General features: G+C 42.1%; 1 protein-coding gene across 1 annotated transcript in view; it reads left to right on the forward strand.

Moving 5' to 3' along the window:
* Nucleotides 1-1546: 1546 nt before the first annotated feature.
* The window catches only part of PHLPP2 (PH domain and leucine rich repeat protein phosphatase 2), a gene marked incomplete at its 5' end in the record, with an annotated part of 67484 nt that continues 51185 nt past the window's right edge, over nucleotides 1547-17845 (forward strand). The window contains 2 exons of the mRNA XM_080937302.1: nucleotides 1547-1645; nucleotides 9518-9798. Of these exons, the coding sequence (XP_080793428.1) occupies nucleotides 1547-1645; nucleotides 9518-9798 (380 nt within the window). The remainder of the gene's footprint in view (nucleotides 1646-9517; nucleotides 9799-17845) is intronic.

Consider the following 17845-nt stretch of genomic DNA (forward strand, 5'->3'; position numbering starts at 1 on the left):
TTCCAAATTAAAAAACAAACACCTTAAGATGGGTCCAGTTCTATTTGAAATGCTGTTGCTTTTAAGCCACAATTGAAATACTCCAGGCAAATAGTTGCACTAGCCAAACTGAAGCAGTGGATACTAGAAGACCACCGTTGCCAGTTGTTCTAGAAGTTGTTTTGCTTTTTAATTCCTTGTAAGTTGGCTGAAATATTCAACAAATATATGAGAGGAAGACCTAAAAATGAAGAGGCTTAGAAGGCTTCTTATTTAGAAAATGCAGGAGCAGTTTAATGCTAATAACCTTTTGGGAAATCTAGAATTTCAGAATTACAGTGGCTACTATGAATCTTTAATATGAGTTAGGCTTTTTGTGTGTTTTGTTTACTACACCTTGATAACTGCCAGGCAGATGCTAAACTAGTTCACCCATCCCTTAAAAGCCAATGCAAAGGTCTGGAGAGATGGCTCTGTGGTTCAGAGCACTGGCTGCTTTTCCAGAGGACCCAGGTTCAACTCCCCTCGCTCACCTGGCAACTTACAACCATCTATAACTCTGGGTCCAGAGGCCCTGACACCCTCTTCAGGCCTCTATCACCAGGCATACATGTGTTGCATAGACCTAATCCCCATAACATGACGGTAGACCCACTGGAAGCTGGGCATAGTGGTGCACACATCTGCACTTGGGAGGTGGAGACATGAGAATCTAAAAGTTCAAGGCCAGTTTTGGCTATATAGTGAGTTTGGATGTGCTTGGGCTGCGTGTAATTTTTTTGTCTCAAAAAAATTCAAAAGAATTAAAATCAAATAATTTGTACATGTATAGATCTAATAATGAGCACAACTGAGATTTGGAATTAGGCAGACTCATAGTTTGGCCTACTAGTCACAAAACTACTATCTGTCACTCCAGGAACTAAAAGAACAGTCAACCTTTAAAATAATTCTTTGCTGAATTAAGCCTTGCAAAATAGAAAGAGGGCTTGTTACTGTTTGAGGGTGAGAAAGGAAATCTGATGCTTTGATTACAGGAAAAGGACACTGAAAAGTTCAGTGTACTTGAGGTTGTTTGATGAAGAGGGTCTCCAGCTATCCTAAGAGAGGTGAGTATAAGCAACAGTTCTTTCACGCCTGTGGGTGCCAGGGGACAAACACATTTGGGAGCAGGAAACGTCTTGGATGCAGAATTCCAGCGCCGCCCATGGTGAAGGGTTCTATCTTGTCAGGTGCAGGCTTTACCTGTCTTTTCCTCTGGCCGCTTCTTGGAGGACCCAGAAAGGACCAAATTGCTCTCCCTGAGAGCCCTAGTCCTCTGAGCTCAGGGTGGAGCACGAGGGAGGCCCCCGCTGCAGTGGAGACAACCTCCCAGAATTCTGCTCCGGCCTCGTCAGACCGGCGACTACGCAGGTCCAGCGGGGCTGGGGGCGGGGCCGAAGGGGGCGGAGCGTCTTGGTTAGGGGCAGGGTCTAGGCGGAGGGGCGAGGCCTCCCGCTGCTCGCGCGCGCCTCCGAGGCTCGCGCTGTCGCGCCGGCCGGGCGTCTCTGTAAAGCCTTGGCCGCCAATGGGGGAGGTGGAGCCCGTGCCCGCGGGCCCGCTGGAGCCCCCGGAGCCACCTGAAGCGGCTGCGCCTCGCCGGCCAGGAGGCATTCGGGTCCTAAAGGTGAGTCGGCAGAGGAAGGGAGGAAGCAAGAGGGCCGTGGCCGCCTTCACCAAGCTGCCCGAGGCGGTGGGCGCTCCCCGCCCTGCATCCCTGGGCCGCTTGCACTTGGCCCGGCCGCCGCGGGCCTGCTGTGGGCCTCCGTGCCGCGCCCCCGCCCCGGCCTCGGCCGCCTGGGTTCGCGGCGCTGTCCATCCCTGACCGCCGTCCCGCAGGCCCACGCCTTCGGGCAGCCGCTGCCCCCACCCTCCTTCTTCCTCACATCCGCGGGACCGCGGTCGCCTCGCTGGGCCTAGCCCGGGGCCCTGGGACGGGTTCCGAGGGGTTCCGAGGGCGGGCCGCGCCTGGCGGGAGTCAGGCGGCGAGTACGCAGGGCTCGGCGGACACCTGAAGACATCACCCCAGGCGGAGGATGGCGGCGGCGATTGGCCAGGCGCTGCGGTGTGCGCGGGCTGCGCCGGCGGGAGCGGCCACACTGCCCTCGGGACTGGCTACGGGAGTTCCGAACCGGCTCTCGGCTCCAAGACGCGACATCCCGCGCTTCCAGCTCGGGGACAGTCCCGGAGAACCTGCTGCGGGAGAACCCGCTGGGCGTGTTGCAGGGGTTGGGGGGTGGGGAGGAGCAGAGCCCGAAGGGGCACTCCTGCTTGGCTGACAATCCTGGGAGAAGGCAGTGGGGGAGCCGTTATGCAACAGGCAGCTAAGCGGGGCTTTTTGGTGGAATCAGGGGAGTAGGAGGATAGGAAAACAGATGCAGGGGAAAGGAGAGCGCAGCCTTGAAGGTGAGTGATGACAAGTTTCTATGCAGGAAGAATGCAGAAGGTGAGGTGAGGTCACCACAGATGGGTTAAAGGGTGGCTAACTGGGTGGAGTTCTCTAATAACCTCTGAAATCGTGCACAGACATTTTTTTCTGTTGGTTCAGTATATAAACGAAGCGGAATTGTGGAATGGAATTCATCTGCAGTTCTAGAAGAGAGCAATTGGCAGGATTTAAAACTTGCCAAAGAAGAAGGGGAAGAAAATTGAGATTTAATGTGTTTCGAAAACAGCCTGCCAAGCATCGAAGATGCTTAATGTTGAAAACAAACATTAAGTGATTAAATGAGATTGTTGTTGAGTAATATTTTCTTTTATTAAGATTATTAGTAAAGTAGCACAGAAGCGGGGACAGCAGAAAAGTAGATTATGCACTTAGTGAATTCACGACACCAATACTCGGCAGCCTTAAATCTTATTTTCTAGCACCTCTCAGTCTTAAAGCATAGTTTACTTTAGACTACTTCATAACGGTTAGCCCCCATTGGAATTTACTCCAGCATACATCGAAGTGTGATCACTCAAAGTCTTCTGGATATTTAAAGTGATAGCAAACAACAAACTGCAAATTGTGAGTGGATTCAATTGAAACCAAAGTTCTGTAGGCCCAGCTTATGAGGAAGTAGTTTTGAGAGAGATCAAATGGTTTTAGGTGTACAAAAGATGAGCACGTTTTAAAACCTTTTCTGGTAACATTTTTTTGGTCGTGCTGAAGTGGCAAATTGTATGAATGAAAATTTTGATTGAGGACTGTCTTTCCCTCGTTCCTTAAGCTCCCATTTTGGGATCATTAGGAAGATTTCAGTGATCGGTCAGTACTGAGCCCTTGCTGTGAAAGCCTTTCGGGAAGGCCTTTCTAGCCTTGCTTTCCCGCAGCGGTTGACAGGAATCCTGGTAAATAAGCCGAAGGTCATGGAAGCAGGTCTTGTGTGTTCCACAGCAGAAATTCTCTGGTGTTGCTGAGTGGTTCCCTCTCTCAGGGTTAGCCTATAAAGAGTAGTGGTGAGCAGAAGACTTTCTGAACCTTGAAGAATGTCATGTTTGCCAACGGTTTTCTCTGGAGATGCTTGTAAAGACTTCTAGCCTGGGGGTATGGCTCTGGGTTAGGAGTGCAGCTCAGTGGTAGAGGGTCAGCTTCCAATGTACAGGACTCTGGTGTTACTCCTCAGCCTAAGCATCAAAATACTTAGAAAAAGGTGGTACATGCCTTTAATCTTAGCACTTGGGAAGCAGAGGCAAACAGATCTCTGAGTTCAGGGCCAGCCTGGGCTACAGAGCTCCAGGTCAGCCAGCTATACAGAAACCTTGTCTTGAAAACCAGAAAAACAAAACAAACAAACAAAGACTTTTTATTCCTTTATACTTACACCGAAATCATGAGCATTATTCTCAACTTTTCATAAAAAGGTCTTCATAAAAAGCCTGACATAACTGAGTCAACATAGTTTATCTAGACTTCATTAAGGACCACAGGACACCGGAACATTTTATTTAAACACACTCCTAAACCAAAGGTCTGGGCTCATACCTGTGGCCTCAGCTATTCAGAAGGCTGACATGATATCATACTTAAGCCTCAGGGTCTAAGGCTAGCCTGAGCAACATAGAATGTATGTCAAAGTTCTAGAACTTTTTCCAGTCACTGAATCAAGCTCTAAAGGTTTTCAGATGTTTCCTATGATTTTGAGATTGTGGTTTAGTTTAATCAGTCAGCAGATGATAGGAAGTTACAGACAATCTAGTTTTTGAATTTTTTTTGTTTTTTCTTTAAGAATAGTTTTATATTTTTATCAAAATGGATGCTTTTGAAATTGCTTTTATGTGTATGTTGTGTGTCTGTGTATGGAGGCCAGGGGCAGATGTCAGACATCTTTCTCTATTGCTCTTCACCTTACTGTTTGAGACAGGTGTTCTTCCTGGACCAACTCTACTAGACTGGCTCCCTACTGAGTCTTTTAGGTCTTCATCTTTCAACGCTGGGGTCACCTGTATTTGCTGCCACACGTTGATTTTACTCATGTGCAGGGAATTGAACTCAGATCCCTGAACTTGCATGCCAAATGCATTACTGACTGAGCTATCTGCTCAGCCCTGACTTTTTTAAAATTTTGTTTTGGTTTTGTTAGATATTTTCCTACTATGTGGACCTTGCTGTTCTGAAAATTTCTATATGTTCCATGTTGATCTAGAACTTGCAGAAATTCACCTGCCTTTGCTTCCTGAATGCTGTATGGGTCCTAAACAACCAATCCCAAAACATTTTTAATGAGCTGAAATGCTTTTCCTTTCATACTCTTTCTGGTCCCTTAGGAACACTTCTAATGTGATACTGTTTAAAGCTGTTATTATATTAAAGCTTGAAGGCAGAAACATCTACCTTAAAGTATCCTACATTCTGATGGATTGGCTAGGCAAGAGCCTGAGACTTAGAGTCAGTTTACTAGCTTTGAGCTGATCATAGTCCTCATATGTCATCGTTATTCTTAGAATTAAAAGTATTAAATTTAAGTGGTGGCTACTCAGTTTGTGGCCTGCTTTAAAATGTTTGGCTTTGTAGACAGACTTTAATATTTAAGAAAATTTTAGAGTTCTATTATCTTATGGGATGAGTGTTTTGCTTGCGTGTATGTATTGGCACCATATGCATGCTGGTGCCTGTGGAAGTCAGAAGAGGACTTTAGGTTGGTTGTTATGAGCTACTGTGTGGGTGCTGAGACTTGAACCTGGGTCCTCTGCAACAGCAACAGGGGCTTTTAACTGCTGAGCTATCTCTCCAATTCCGACCTTTAAATGGTAAGTCTTTGTACGTGTGTTTGATGTGGTGTGTGGTTGTGATTGTATTTCCTTTTGGATAAGTTTGTGATAACAGCTTTTATAAAAGTAAAGAAAAAGTCAAACTGTCCTCAGATGAGCAGCCTGATGCCAGCTGACTCTTAGCAGTCAAAGGCTGCCCATGAGTGAGGCAGCAGAAAAAGACATTCCTGAGAAGAAGGAAGCACGAGGTAATTTAGCTCGACAGTCTATCTTCCTTATTGTTTCCATATGTACATTTTTGCTTTGCTTATTGTCAAGACTTTTAAATGACTATTGGGGAAGCGCAGATGAACCACATCTACAAGGGTTCTTTAGCTCCTCTGCAGTTTTACTTCAGAGTCTAGAGTGTAGAGTTGTAGATTGATAGCATAAAGTTCTTTATTAAATGTGTAGTCTTAGAGGAATACATGTGCTCAGTTACAAGTATATGCTGGGTGTGGTGGCTCAGACTGTATGTAATCCCTGCACTGGGGAGAGGATTCAGCGGATAGAGTCAACCCACAGAGTGAATTTGAGGCCAACATGGGGTACATAAGCTCCCATCTCAAACAAACAATTCTTGAAATAAAATGTATAATACTTTTGGGTCTTTCTAGGCTTTTCTTAGACCATGAGTCATTATTTGACCTGCTAATTTATTATAGTTTTATTGTTCTTTTTTGCAGCAGGATTTCACTTTGTAGGTCTGACTGCCTCAAACTCGCCACAGTCTTCCTGCCTCAGCCTCTTGAGTTCTGAGAGCACAGATGTGTGTGTCAGTCGTGTGTGTGCACAGATGGTGTGCAGATTGTGCCTGCTCATTCTTCCTTTTTACCGGAGTGTGGGATGCGGAGCCTCTTTGTAGAAATGTTACACTACCACATAGAATCAGTATTCAGTATCAGAGGTACTGGTTAGTCTTTATCAGAGATTAAAAGATAAGGATTATTAAAAATTGGCTGGTGGATGACTGTTCAGTGGCTACAGTTTCTTAGTGACACAAACATGACGGCTCTTGTGTTCGAGAGGAGCACTTGAGAACCCTTATTGACTTAGAGATTAAGCCGGGATTGAGCTTGGAAGAAAGGTTGCATTTGGTGGGAAAAGAGGTCTCATTTCCACCTGTGCCAGGGCTATACTTGTAAGATTTTCAATAATTCTAGGAAGTTGAGCTGCAGAAAAATCAGTTTAGGGTTGAAAGAGTCACTAGTAGAGTGCTTATCTGGTATGTCAAGGCTGTGTTCAACCCACAGGTCTGTTTTTCAAAAGCAAATTTACCTGTGTATCCTAAATTTAAAAAGTAAGGGCATTCATCTTGTTTTAAATTTACCACATCTGGGGTTACCAGCTTAGTTACCCTTACTTTTACTGTTTACTAATTTTGATGTAGCCCACATTGGTCTTGAACTTGATCCTCTGACCCTGGTCTCCAGCATCTGGGATTATAGGCATTGCGTCTCTGTGCCTGGCTTGGTTGTTCTTAAGTATCTGCTCTCTGTCAAACTAGTATTTTCTTTATATGTATTTCTGTTTTTTAATGAGAGATACTAGTGAAAGTTTTTATTTATTTTTATTTTTGTAGGTAAAAATTATTTGGTGTTTTACAAAAATTGAGACTTTCTTTTAAAGTTTATTCAGTTCCTTGTCATCTAATTAGTGAAGCTAAAGTGCAGATTCCTGTGGTGTCACCTGGGCTTTGCATCTGTATCTGTGACATCCTACATTAAAATCACTCTCCAGGGTCTCTGGTGAAGGGAGTGAGAAGTCAAAGAAAAGATGACATTCATGGCCAAACGTGCATAGTAGAGTCTATTCAAGGTGAAGACATTCTGTTGAGAGGGGTCATTGATGGTAGGCTTGGTGGGAGCTATGGAAGGCTCCAGAATAAGCCCTTCATTTGAGTAGGGCTTTGGAGAGCAAGCATGTGGAGAAATTGGAGAAGATGATTTAGACACTCTACAGAGTAGTAGAATGGTTACCGTGCTAAGGACACAGATGGTTAGAGAGGACTGAAACATGGCAAAGGGCAGAGGGAAGTCAGTGGACATTTTTGTTGAATAGAAATGGCCCATTGTGAAAACAGGCAAATGGTGACTTTTAGAACCGATTTGTTGTTGTTTTCATTTTTGTTTGTTTTGAAAGTCTTAGTTTGTAGCGTAGGCCAGCTTGGGACTCACTCACTCAGGTTAAGGTTGTCCTTACACTCTAGATTCTCTCCTTGCTTTTCAGCCTGACTGCTAGATTATAGGTGTGCCTCACCTTGCCAGGCTGGACATTTTTTTCATGTTGGCTCTTAACAGTTGTTTTGCTTTAAGGTAGCTTGACTTTGTAGTGTGTATGTGAATTTCACAGACCGTGGCTATAGAATGCCAGCAGTGATTATTTTAAAGCATGCAGGAACAGGACAGATACTGTATTGTAAGGTTGTGCTTACTGCTCTCTGTATGTTTGCACTGTGAGGTCTGAAAACAGTCTGTATTGTCAGATTAAAGAGGGGAGGTTGTTATTAAGTGACTTCTTTGTGTGAAAGGCTTACTTTATATGTATCAGATTCTACTTGAAATGTGAATTAGTAATTGTTTTAATTTTTGCTATTTAAAACCCTTTGGAAATAAATAAAAACCTCAGACACCAACATTAACCAGACTGTATAAACTAATGAACTTATATATAGTTAGGATTGGCATATAAAAACTTGAAAATTTCACATTAAATTTGACACTTTGAGTATTCAATTTGTTTTATGTACTTATTCACCACCAAGACTCACCTAAAAAATTCCATGACAGAATTAGAACTAGAAAAGTATATGTATGTATGTAGGTGTGTGTACATATATATACTTGTATCCATTAGCAGCATTCACTCCTTATTCTCTTGTTCTCCTTTCTTTGTTATACTCTAATGTGCACACTTGCTGCATATACACATATATGGTTGACTATTGTTGCTCTTTTTAGAATAATGATGTGTGAGTTACACTTGCATTGCTAGGACTTCGTAGATGAAGCAATTTAAATGGGGAGAGGTTTATTCTGGCTCATGATTTTAAAGGGTCTGAGGGCATCCGGATAGGGAAGGCAGAGTTTGTGCCCTCTGGGTGTTGAATCAGGAAGTAGAAAGCACCTTGGAAGGGCAGGCCTGTAATCTTCAAAGACCAACTCCAGTGAGCTGTCTCTGCCAGCTTAGTTCCTACAACTTCCCTGAATAGCACATCAGCTGAGGAGTAAGCACTGTGTGTGTGTGTGTGTGTGTATGTGTGTGTGTGTGTGTGTGTGTGTGTGTGTGAGAGAGAGAGAGAGAGAGAGAGAGAGAGAGAGAGAGAGAGAGACAGAGACAGAGAGAGAGAGAGAGAGAGACAGAGAGAGAGAGAGAGAGAGAGAGAGAGAGAGAGAGAGAGAGAGAGACAGAGAGAGAGAGAGAGAGAGACTCACTATATAGGGCTTGTTTGCTGGAAGTTTGCAGACCAGGCAGGCCTTGAACTCAGATCTGCCTGCATTTCCCTCTGAATTTTTGGAATAATGGTGTGTGTTCTTATGGCTAGCCAGGATCAAGCCTTTGAAAGTTTGTCTTGGGGTAGTGCAGATTCAGCCCATAACAGATCTGAACTAATAAGTCAGAATGTTGAAAATTTGCTCAAGGCAGGCAGTATATCCATATTTTGTTAGCACCTTCCTGAAGACAAGAGGGTGAAATGGGATGGTAGATGGAGGCCTAAAGGACGGTGTTTTAGGTTAGGGTCCTTTAGAGGAGCGGATACAGCTGACATGAAAGGGACTTGCAGGATATAGTGCCGATAGTTCCACAATAGCCATCTCACAACCAAAGGCTGCTAGCTGTTGAGCCCACAGCAGCTCAGATCTAGTACTAGAGTCTGGGAAGGTTCCTGAAGAACTGCTTCTCAGTTTGTGTTGGAATCTTGGGGAAGTTGGATTTGATACCGGTTACAGTAACAGGATCGATGAACTGGTCAGCAAACGGAGGGCAGGCAGGCAATAGCAACGTTTTCTTCTTCGAGCCCTTTTATGTGAGCTGCCAGTAGGTGTGGCCCAGGTGCAGGGTGACTTCCTGCTTCAGTAATCTGTTTAAGAAGATCCCTTCTTCACCGGTGCACTGCAGTGTGGGTCTAGTTGATTCCAGATGTTCTCGAGCTGACAATCAAGATCAGCCATCACCAAGGGGATGCTTGGGCAATTTTGAGTATAAGGACTGAGTATCAGACCAATGTTCTTGTTAATAATTTCTTTCTTTTCGAATTTTTTAGAGAAATATGAAACACAATGCGAGCAGAAATTGTTTGAATAGAAGAAGTAGGTTTGGTTCTCGAGAAAGAGACTGGCTAAGAGAAGATGTGAAGAGAGGCTGTGTTTACCTTTATGGAGCAGACACGACCACTGCCACTACAACCACCACCTCCTCCTCCACATCCTCCTCCTCTTCTGATTTACATCTTGTCCTTTGCACAGTAGAGACACCAGTGTCAGAAATATGTGCTGGAGAGGGAAGAGAAAGTCTCTATCTACAGCTTCATGGAGATTTGGTCAGGTGAGGTCTAGAGGTTTTCTTGTTGATGTTTTATTTTGTTTTGAGTTGATTGTGGCTCCAATACATTAGTGTGATCTCAAACTCACAATTCTTCTGCTTCAGTCTCCTAAATGCTAGGATTATAGTCATGTCACTACACTGAGCTGAGGTCTGAGTCTGATTCTACTGAGATATTAGGAACTTGTCTATCTGATTGGAAGTGGGCTTGAGGATTATAATCACATTCTGTTGGTGATTTTAGAGTCAATGGGCTTGAAAAAGATTTGTCCTTGGAATAATTAATGTTTTTAACAATTACTGTTTTGTATGTAGTGTGTCTACATATTTATGTGTGTGCCTGTAGATTAGAGGTTGATGTTAAGTGTCTTCCTCTATTGCTTCTTAAAGGTTTATTTTTAACTATTTAGAGATGTGTGTGTGTATGTGCATGTGTGTATGTGCATGTGTGTATGTTCATGCGAGCTGTCTGACTTGCATGGTGGGGATCTTAACTCAGGTTCTCTGGACCAGCACAAATTAGTACTCCTAGCTGCTTAGCTATTGCTCCAGCCCTTCTGAACCTGCTCACCAACTGTTGGACTGATCAGTGAGTCCTGGGTCTCTGCCAGTCTCTGTCTCAGTGCTAGTGTTACAGGTGTGCATCAGTCATCACAACAGGCCTACATGTGGGTGCTGGGGCTCCAAACTCAGCCTTCCTGGTTACATGGTGAATACTTTACTAAGCATCTTTCAGTCTCTTACTTTATGATTCTCAGTCTAAAAACTATAATGAAGGAACATTTGATAGTTCTTTTATTTGGAATACATTATAGTTCCTATATACAAATTTAAAGATTTAAAAAGTTACCTTTTGGGGAATTGTAAGTAGAAAAACATACTTGGAGGTATAGAAAAGGGTACAGAGTGAGAGGTAAGTTCTTCTCTGTTCCGGAGCTAGTTCTTCTCTGTTCATGAAGACATTTGCTCTTAGGTTTCTTAAGCATACACATGCTCATACCTCCACATCCACATCTTAATAGAAATGATGCAGTATACAACACATTGTTGACTTACTGTCTCTGAGAGATATTTCCATATCCATATTTTTATATAATATCATTTACTTAATATCTACCTGACTATTCCACTTTATGGGTTACCGTAGTTTTAGCTAGTTTCCCTAATCTCTCAGTATGGATATTAGCCTGCTACCTGTTAGCACAGTGAACAGTGTCACAGCTGAACTCCTCTGTGTCTGCTGTTTTACACAGGGGTTTCTCTCGAGGGTAATCCCCTAGAGGTACAGTTATCCTTGGTCAGAGGAATATGACCATTTATAATTTTGATAGATATTTTCATCTCCTTCATAGAGGTTATATTCTATTTAAAATATAAAAATATGGGGCTAGAAAGATGGTTCAGCAGCTGAGAACACGTAGCTGCCTTTTCAGAGGATCTAGGTTCAGTTCCTAGCACCTACATGGAAGTTCTCAAATATTTGTAACTCAGTCTCGGGGACTCAGCATCCTCTTCTGGTCTCCTTGAGTATCAGGCATTCACATGGTGCATAGACATACATGTAGGCAGAACATCCATATATGAAAATAAATACCAATTTTTTAATTAAAAAATCTATTAATAAAATATAAAATATACCCACCTCTTCTTTACTTTCTCTAAAATGTTAGTATTAAGATTTATATATAACTGTAGATACATAGTCTTGCATGAGCTGAACCTGCTTCTAAAAGATAACAGCTACTTGTTTGTTTGCTCATTCATTTACTTAAACGTTTCTGGATTCAAACTCAAGGCCTCAACCACATTAGACAAGCACTGTACACTGAGTTGTGCTTCTATTTGGTTGGCAGTTCTATATCAGACTCATGGAGTCAGCTTTCCAAAGGCAATCCTTTTCCAACCCTGTTGGAAGTCGAAGAAGAGGTTTTCTGAATCTTTTTGAGACAGGGTCCCATGTAGCTGAGGTTAGCCTTGAATTCCTGATTATTCTGCCATTTCCTCCCAAATGCTTGGGATCACAGGTGTGTACCACCACACCAGGCTTAAATAGGAGTTAATATTTATTTCTCTTAATGAGTGAAGTTGAGCATATTTGCACAGGCTTAAAAGTAATTTGTGTCTTAAATTTTTTATATAAAGACAAATAGTGTTTGTCTTAGTTAGCGTTTCTATTGCTGTGAAGAAACACCATGACATAGCAACTGTTATAAAGGAAAATATTAATTGGGGCTGGTTTAGAGTTTCAGAGGTTCAGCCCATTATTGTCATGGCAGCACACAGGCAGACATAGTGCTGGAGAGGCAGCTGAGATTTCTACATCTGGATGGGCAGACAGCAGGAAAAATGAATGAGCCACTGGACCTGGCTTGAGATTCTGAGAACTCAAAGCCCACTCCCCAGTGACATACTTCTTTCAACGAGACCACACCTCCTAGTAGTACCCCTCCCTGTGGAACTGTGGAGGCCATTTTCATTTAGATTACCACATAGGCTTGTAGCCACATCATAGTCCAACTCCCTAAGTCCCCATAGTCTACCACAGTATCAGCACTGTTTAAAGTCGAAAGTTCAAAGTCTCTTCTGAGATTCATGCAGTCTCTTAATATGATCTCTATAAAATCAAAATGGAAAAAGCAGATCACATACTTCCAGCATATAATAGCACAGGATTTTCATGTATTACTATCCCAAAAGGGGGAAAGAGAACATAATGAGGAAATACTGGATCAAAGCTAGACCAGCTGGGCAAACTCCAAACTACATCTCTATGACTGATATCAAAATGCCCTTTAGATCTTCAACTCGTTTCAGCTTTGTTGGCTGCAACAAACTTCTTTCTCTTGGGCTGGTTCTACTCCCTGTTAGCAGCCCTCCTGGGCACGTATCCCATGGCTCAGGCGTCTCCTACATTTTGTAGTCTCCAAGGCAATCCAGGCTTTACCTTCATAGCTTCACACTGTAGCCTCTCTAGGCCTTCATGCAGGCACACCCTGGATATGCCTGGCTTTAGCTGCTTTCCTTAGTTGTGGAGGGAGATTCCATAACCCCTTTCTTCTGTCCTTGACTCTAAGTCAAGAACCACGAGGCCAAAGTTGTCACGTTCTGCTGCTTGCTGGGGCTGGAACATGGCCCACTCGTTCAATTACATTTTCACCAGCTTTCTGTTGTCCTTCACTGCTTAAGCTTGGCTGTCCTGGAACTTAGTCTGTAGCCCAGACTGGCCTTGAATTTAGAAATCTGCCATCCTCTGCCTTCTGAGTGCTGGGATTATATGTGTGCACCACAGTGTCTAGCTCTGAACTTTTCTTTAATTCCCTTTTACTTTCCTTTAATTCCTTCTTGGGAGTTGGAGGCTTAGCTCGGGTAGGATCTTGTCCTGACATCAGCATTTGAACACAGAACTTACCTCCATTCCGTTCTCTGGTGTCCCTTCTCCCCTCAAACTGTACATTTTGTATTTTTTCTTGCTTAGCTTGCTTCTTTTTATTATAGATCTGCATAAGAGTGAACTAATAACCACACACTAGAGTCAATACTAGGCTGTTTTGAGACTTTTCTCTGTCAATACAATTAATCCAAAACCTTTCAATTTAGCACGAAACAGACTTTTCAGACAAAGGCAAAAAGAAGCCTCATTTTTTTGCCAAAATATAATGAGAACAGTCTTTAGGCTACACACTAGAATTTTTCTCCTGAAACATCTTGAGTTGGGCCCCTAGAGTTCAAATCCTCCCCTGTACCACTGCTTGCATATACTTACTAGGATGGCTCATAGAGCCTCACTTAAAGTGTTCACCATCTTTTTAAATCTAAAATTCCAAAGTCTACATTTCTCCAAACAAAAGCATAGTCCAACCTATCACAGCAATACCCCAGTTCTCCTGGTACCAACTTCTGTCTTAGTTAGGGTTTCTATTGCTGTGAAGACACCATGATCACAGCCACTTTTATAAAGGACAACATAATAATTGGGGCTGGCTTCTAATTCAGAGGTTCAGTCCATTGTTGTCTTGGCAGGAAGCATGACAGCATACAGGCAGACATAGTGCTAGAGAGGTAGCTGAGATTTCTATCTACATCTGGATGGGCAGGCAGCAGAAAGAATGAATGAGCCACTGGGCCTTGTGGGGCTAGTGATAAACTTCTTCCAACAAGTTCACACTTCCTAGTAGTGCCACTCCCTGTGGGCTTATGGGTATCAATTTCATCCAGACCACCACAGTCTTAATATTTTTATACTGTGCATCTGAACTCTATTTCAATGTTAAAAAAATTAGTTCTTTAAATGCTTCAGTGTGTGTTTCTGTCCTTTTCAGTAGTAAATAGAAACAGAAGTTCAAGCTGTGGATTCAGCATTATTGAAGTGTGTACATGAAGTAGCTTCTTACACCTTAGAAGTGTGGTAATAATAGTAACACCTTTAGCTGAGCCTAAACTGATGCCTCATTAAATGTGTGAACTGAGGTTTACTGTGATTCTTTTTAGGATCTCGGTGAAATCTGGAAAAAGTAGATTAGCATTTGAATGTTTTCTCTGTTCTCAGGTTAACTACATTTCCTAAATCCTTTTGTATAACAAAAGGATAGGGTGGGGGGGGGTTGGTGATCCTTAGGCTCTTCTAAATCTTATTGTGAATCTGATCTAATTTTATCAGGTGGAAAGCCCTGACCTAGATTATAGCTGGTAGTGACTGATGGTGCTCACTGGTATAAACAGATGTCTTATTCATTTATCAATGTTAGAAGATGCCAGGAATGTGAAGAAACACATGCTCTATACTTTGTTCCCATTAGTTGTGTAATTAGTTAAGAATTCAAATGTGATATAGTTCATTAACATGAGAATGTAAACTGTAATTAAAGTGGAAAGTTTACCTCTTGTTAGCCCTGTAGCTTTGATGATTAATAGTTGAGTAGCTCTTTAAAGATATAATTTATTGGAAGATATTGAAAACAGTTTTAAACTTTGGATGGATATAATAGGTGTGCTTTCATTACTGGAGAAAGTTCAATCTGAGGAGGAGAAAGAGACTGCCTGATCCCGACTAACTCCGTGAGTTTATTTGCAATAGTCAATCCCTTAGCATATTACCCATTTTCCTCATCGCATCTTTACAAGAACTGTGAGGTCGTCTCTTTCCTTTTATGAGAGGAGGGTTGATGGTATGAGAGGGTCCAATGACCGGTCCAAGGTCAGACAGATATTGCTGGGCAGATGATGGGACTGGTTTATAGTCAAGGACTTCGTGCTGAGTAAAGGTCTTAGAGGAGAGGAGCTGTTCTTAGTTTACTGCTTCATCATCTGTAAGATCTCTTACTTAGTTGTTAACAGCTTGATTTTAGTCTTCTATTATCTCCAGAGTATCCCTTTGTGAGATAGTTGATGATTGCTGAGGCACTGTTGTTTTTGAGAACCTTTCTTGCTGACTACTGAAGTGTTCTGTGTGCTTATTGAAGAAATTTTGGAAAATGAAAAGGCATATTTACATGTATGCTCTATATAGATTACCTCATTAAATCAAAGAGGCTTGTGAAGTAAATGGTTTCCATTGTATAGCCACAGTAGGTGATATTTAAGAGGGAATACTCTGACCTAAGAGTAGTCAACCAGAAAGTGGTTGAACTAGAGCTTGAGCCCTGGTATTCTAATAACCAGATCCTAGCCTCACGACCTATATTAGTAACTTTTTTTTCACTGGATATTTAACAATTACAGTACACCTTCTAATAATTATATATTTGAGTTCATATCATATATTTATTTTATATCCTTATAATTCTTTTAGTATAAGATCATCTAAATTTTATTGTGCTATTAAAAATTTGACTTTAGATATCAGTTTTAATAGTAACAGATTATTCCATCTTACAAGTATACTATATGTTGCTTAAAAATTGGGTGTTGGGGCCAGGGAGATGGATTCAGCATAGAAAGGCACTTGTTGCCAAGCAGACAAGTTAGGTCCCTGGGATTCACATAGTGGACATGCACACCATGGTGTGTGTATGTGTATACATACACACTAAATATAAAACTTTTTTTTTTTTTTTTTGAGAGCAAAGCTGGGTGTCATCCCAGTACTTGGGAGGTGGAGGCAGGAAGATAAGAGTTCCTGGTCATCCCTCAGCTACATATAACATTGGAGGTCAGCCTAGACTACCTGAGACCTTATTTCCAAAACTGAAAAAATAACTGAGACTTGATATACTTAGGTTGGATTATAGAATGAAAAAGTATGGTTCAAATCTTGTCTCTGACAATTTACCATGCAAGTTCATAATGTTTTGTGCCTTATGGATTTGTGGAATGGAGAATATTTTCATTGTTTATCATAGGGATTAAATCCACTGTATCTGATATAAAAAGTAATGAGTTACTACTTGTAAGTAATGCTTATTAAACTGTCCACCTAGGAACCTTGTTAAGGTATATTCTGGCTGTGTGGTGGTAATGCACACCTTTAAACCCAGCACTTGGGAGGCAGAGGCAGGTGGATTTCTATGAGTTGGAGGCTAGCCTGGTCTACAGACTGAGTTTCAGGTCAGCCAAAGCTACACAGAAAAACCTGCCTTGAACATTCAAAATAAATAAATACATAGAATGCAGATTCTGATTCAGAATGCAGATTCTGATTCAGAAGATTACAATAGCCTGAGATCATACTTCTGATTTGTCTCATAGTTTGGCTTTTGTTAGATAAGGTTTTGCTATGTAGCCCTGGTTGGCCAGGTACTTTCTGTGTAGCTCATTGTGGCTTTGAACTCACAGCAGTTATCCTGCTTCAACCTTGCCTTCTGAGTGCTGGGATTCCAGACATTCATCACCACACCTGACTTTTGAGATAGCAGCTCCTGTGTCATCCATAGCACTTTAAGTATCTATCAGTGCAGCAAAGCACTGAGAATGTTGTCTGGTACCACCTAATAAGTATTCATATATTCCACCTAACACAGGGCCATATGTGTGATAAGCATGTGCTCAGCCATTGAACTATTTTCCCAGTCTAGTGTTTAGTAAATATTTCCTATGTGGGTATTTCAAATCATTCAACTCTTAAAAGTAGTATTGTGCTAGCTAAACCACTGCATGTAATCCTGGCTCGGTTCTGGGAATCTGTTTTCTCTAAATTATATCTTTTTTCTTTCCTTTTAAGTTCTCTTTATTCTCTCTTTTATTTCCTTTACTATTTTTTTTCCAACTAGGGGTTTGTGTGGTAGTTTGAATAAGAATGGCCTTGACTGGCTTATGTATTTGAATGTATAGTTGCCAGAGAGTGTTACTGTTTGAAAGGATTAGAAGAAGTATTAGGAGGTATGGCCTTGTTGGAAGAAAGTGTGTCCCTGGCGTGGGCTTTGAAGTTTGAAAAGCCCTTGCCGAGTCCAGAGTCTGTCTGCCTAAGGATCAGACTGTAGCCCTCAGCTGCTGCTTCAGCACCTGCCTGCGTGCCACCTTGTCCCCAAACCTCCGCAACTGCAAGTGAACTTCCAACTAAATGCTTTCTTTTATAAGAGTTTCCTTGGTCATGGCGTCTCTTTCAATAAAAGAACAATGACTGACTAAGACAACTTGTGACTCAGTTATACTAGAAGGGTTACAAACTTATGGAACTAGTGAAGTAAACAAGTGTACACAACCCAATAGCACCCTCATATCCATTGTGTGTTGGGGCAGGGGTTCTTGGTTGTAACTGCTGGGATGTGATCCAGCTTTTAGGGAGCAAGAAAAAGAAAAGCTTAGTATCTCAAATGTGAGGCCCGGCAAATTTTCCTGCCTCCAAAGCCAGGAACTTCCCACTGGGAGTCTCTGAGGCCGCTTATTTCCTTTTGTCTTATAAACATGGAAGAGGCCCAGAGAATTGGTTGGATCATGTTCCTGTTGTTGATTGATGGTAAAGTTGCGTTTGGGAAAAAGTATTTCCATCTCAGTCTGTTCTTTGCCTTATACTGTTTGGCCTTGTCTTTTTCTGTTGAGCTGTTTAAGTAGCAAATGACTCATCAGTGAAGCTTATTGTAATCATTCCCTTCAGGCTGAAAAGTTGTAATAAGAT

The sequence above is a fragment of the Micromys minutus genome (assembly GCF_963924665.1).
Source record: "Micromys minutus genome assembly, chromosome: 24".
NCBI classification, from domain to species: Eukaryota; Metazoa; Chordata; class Mammalia; order Rodentia; family Muridae; genus Micromys; species Micromys minutus.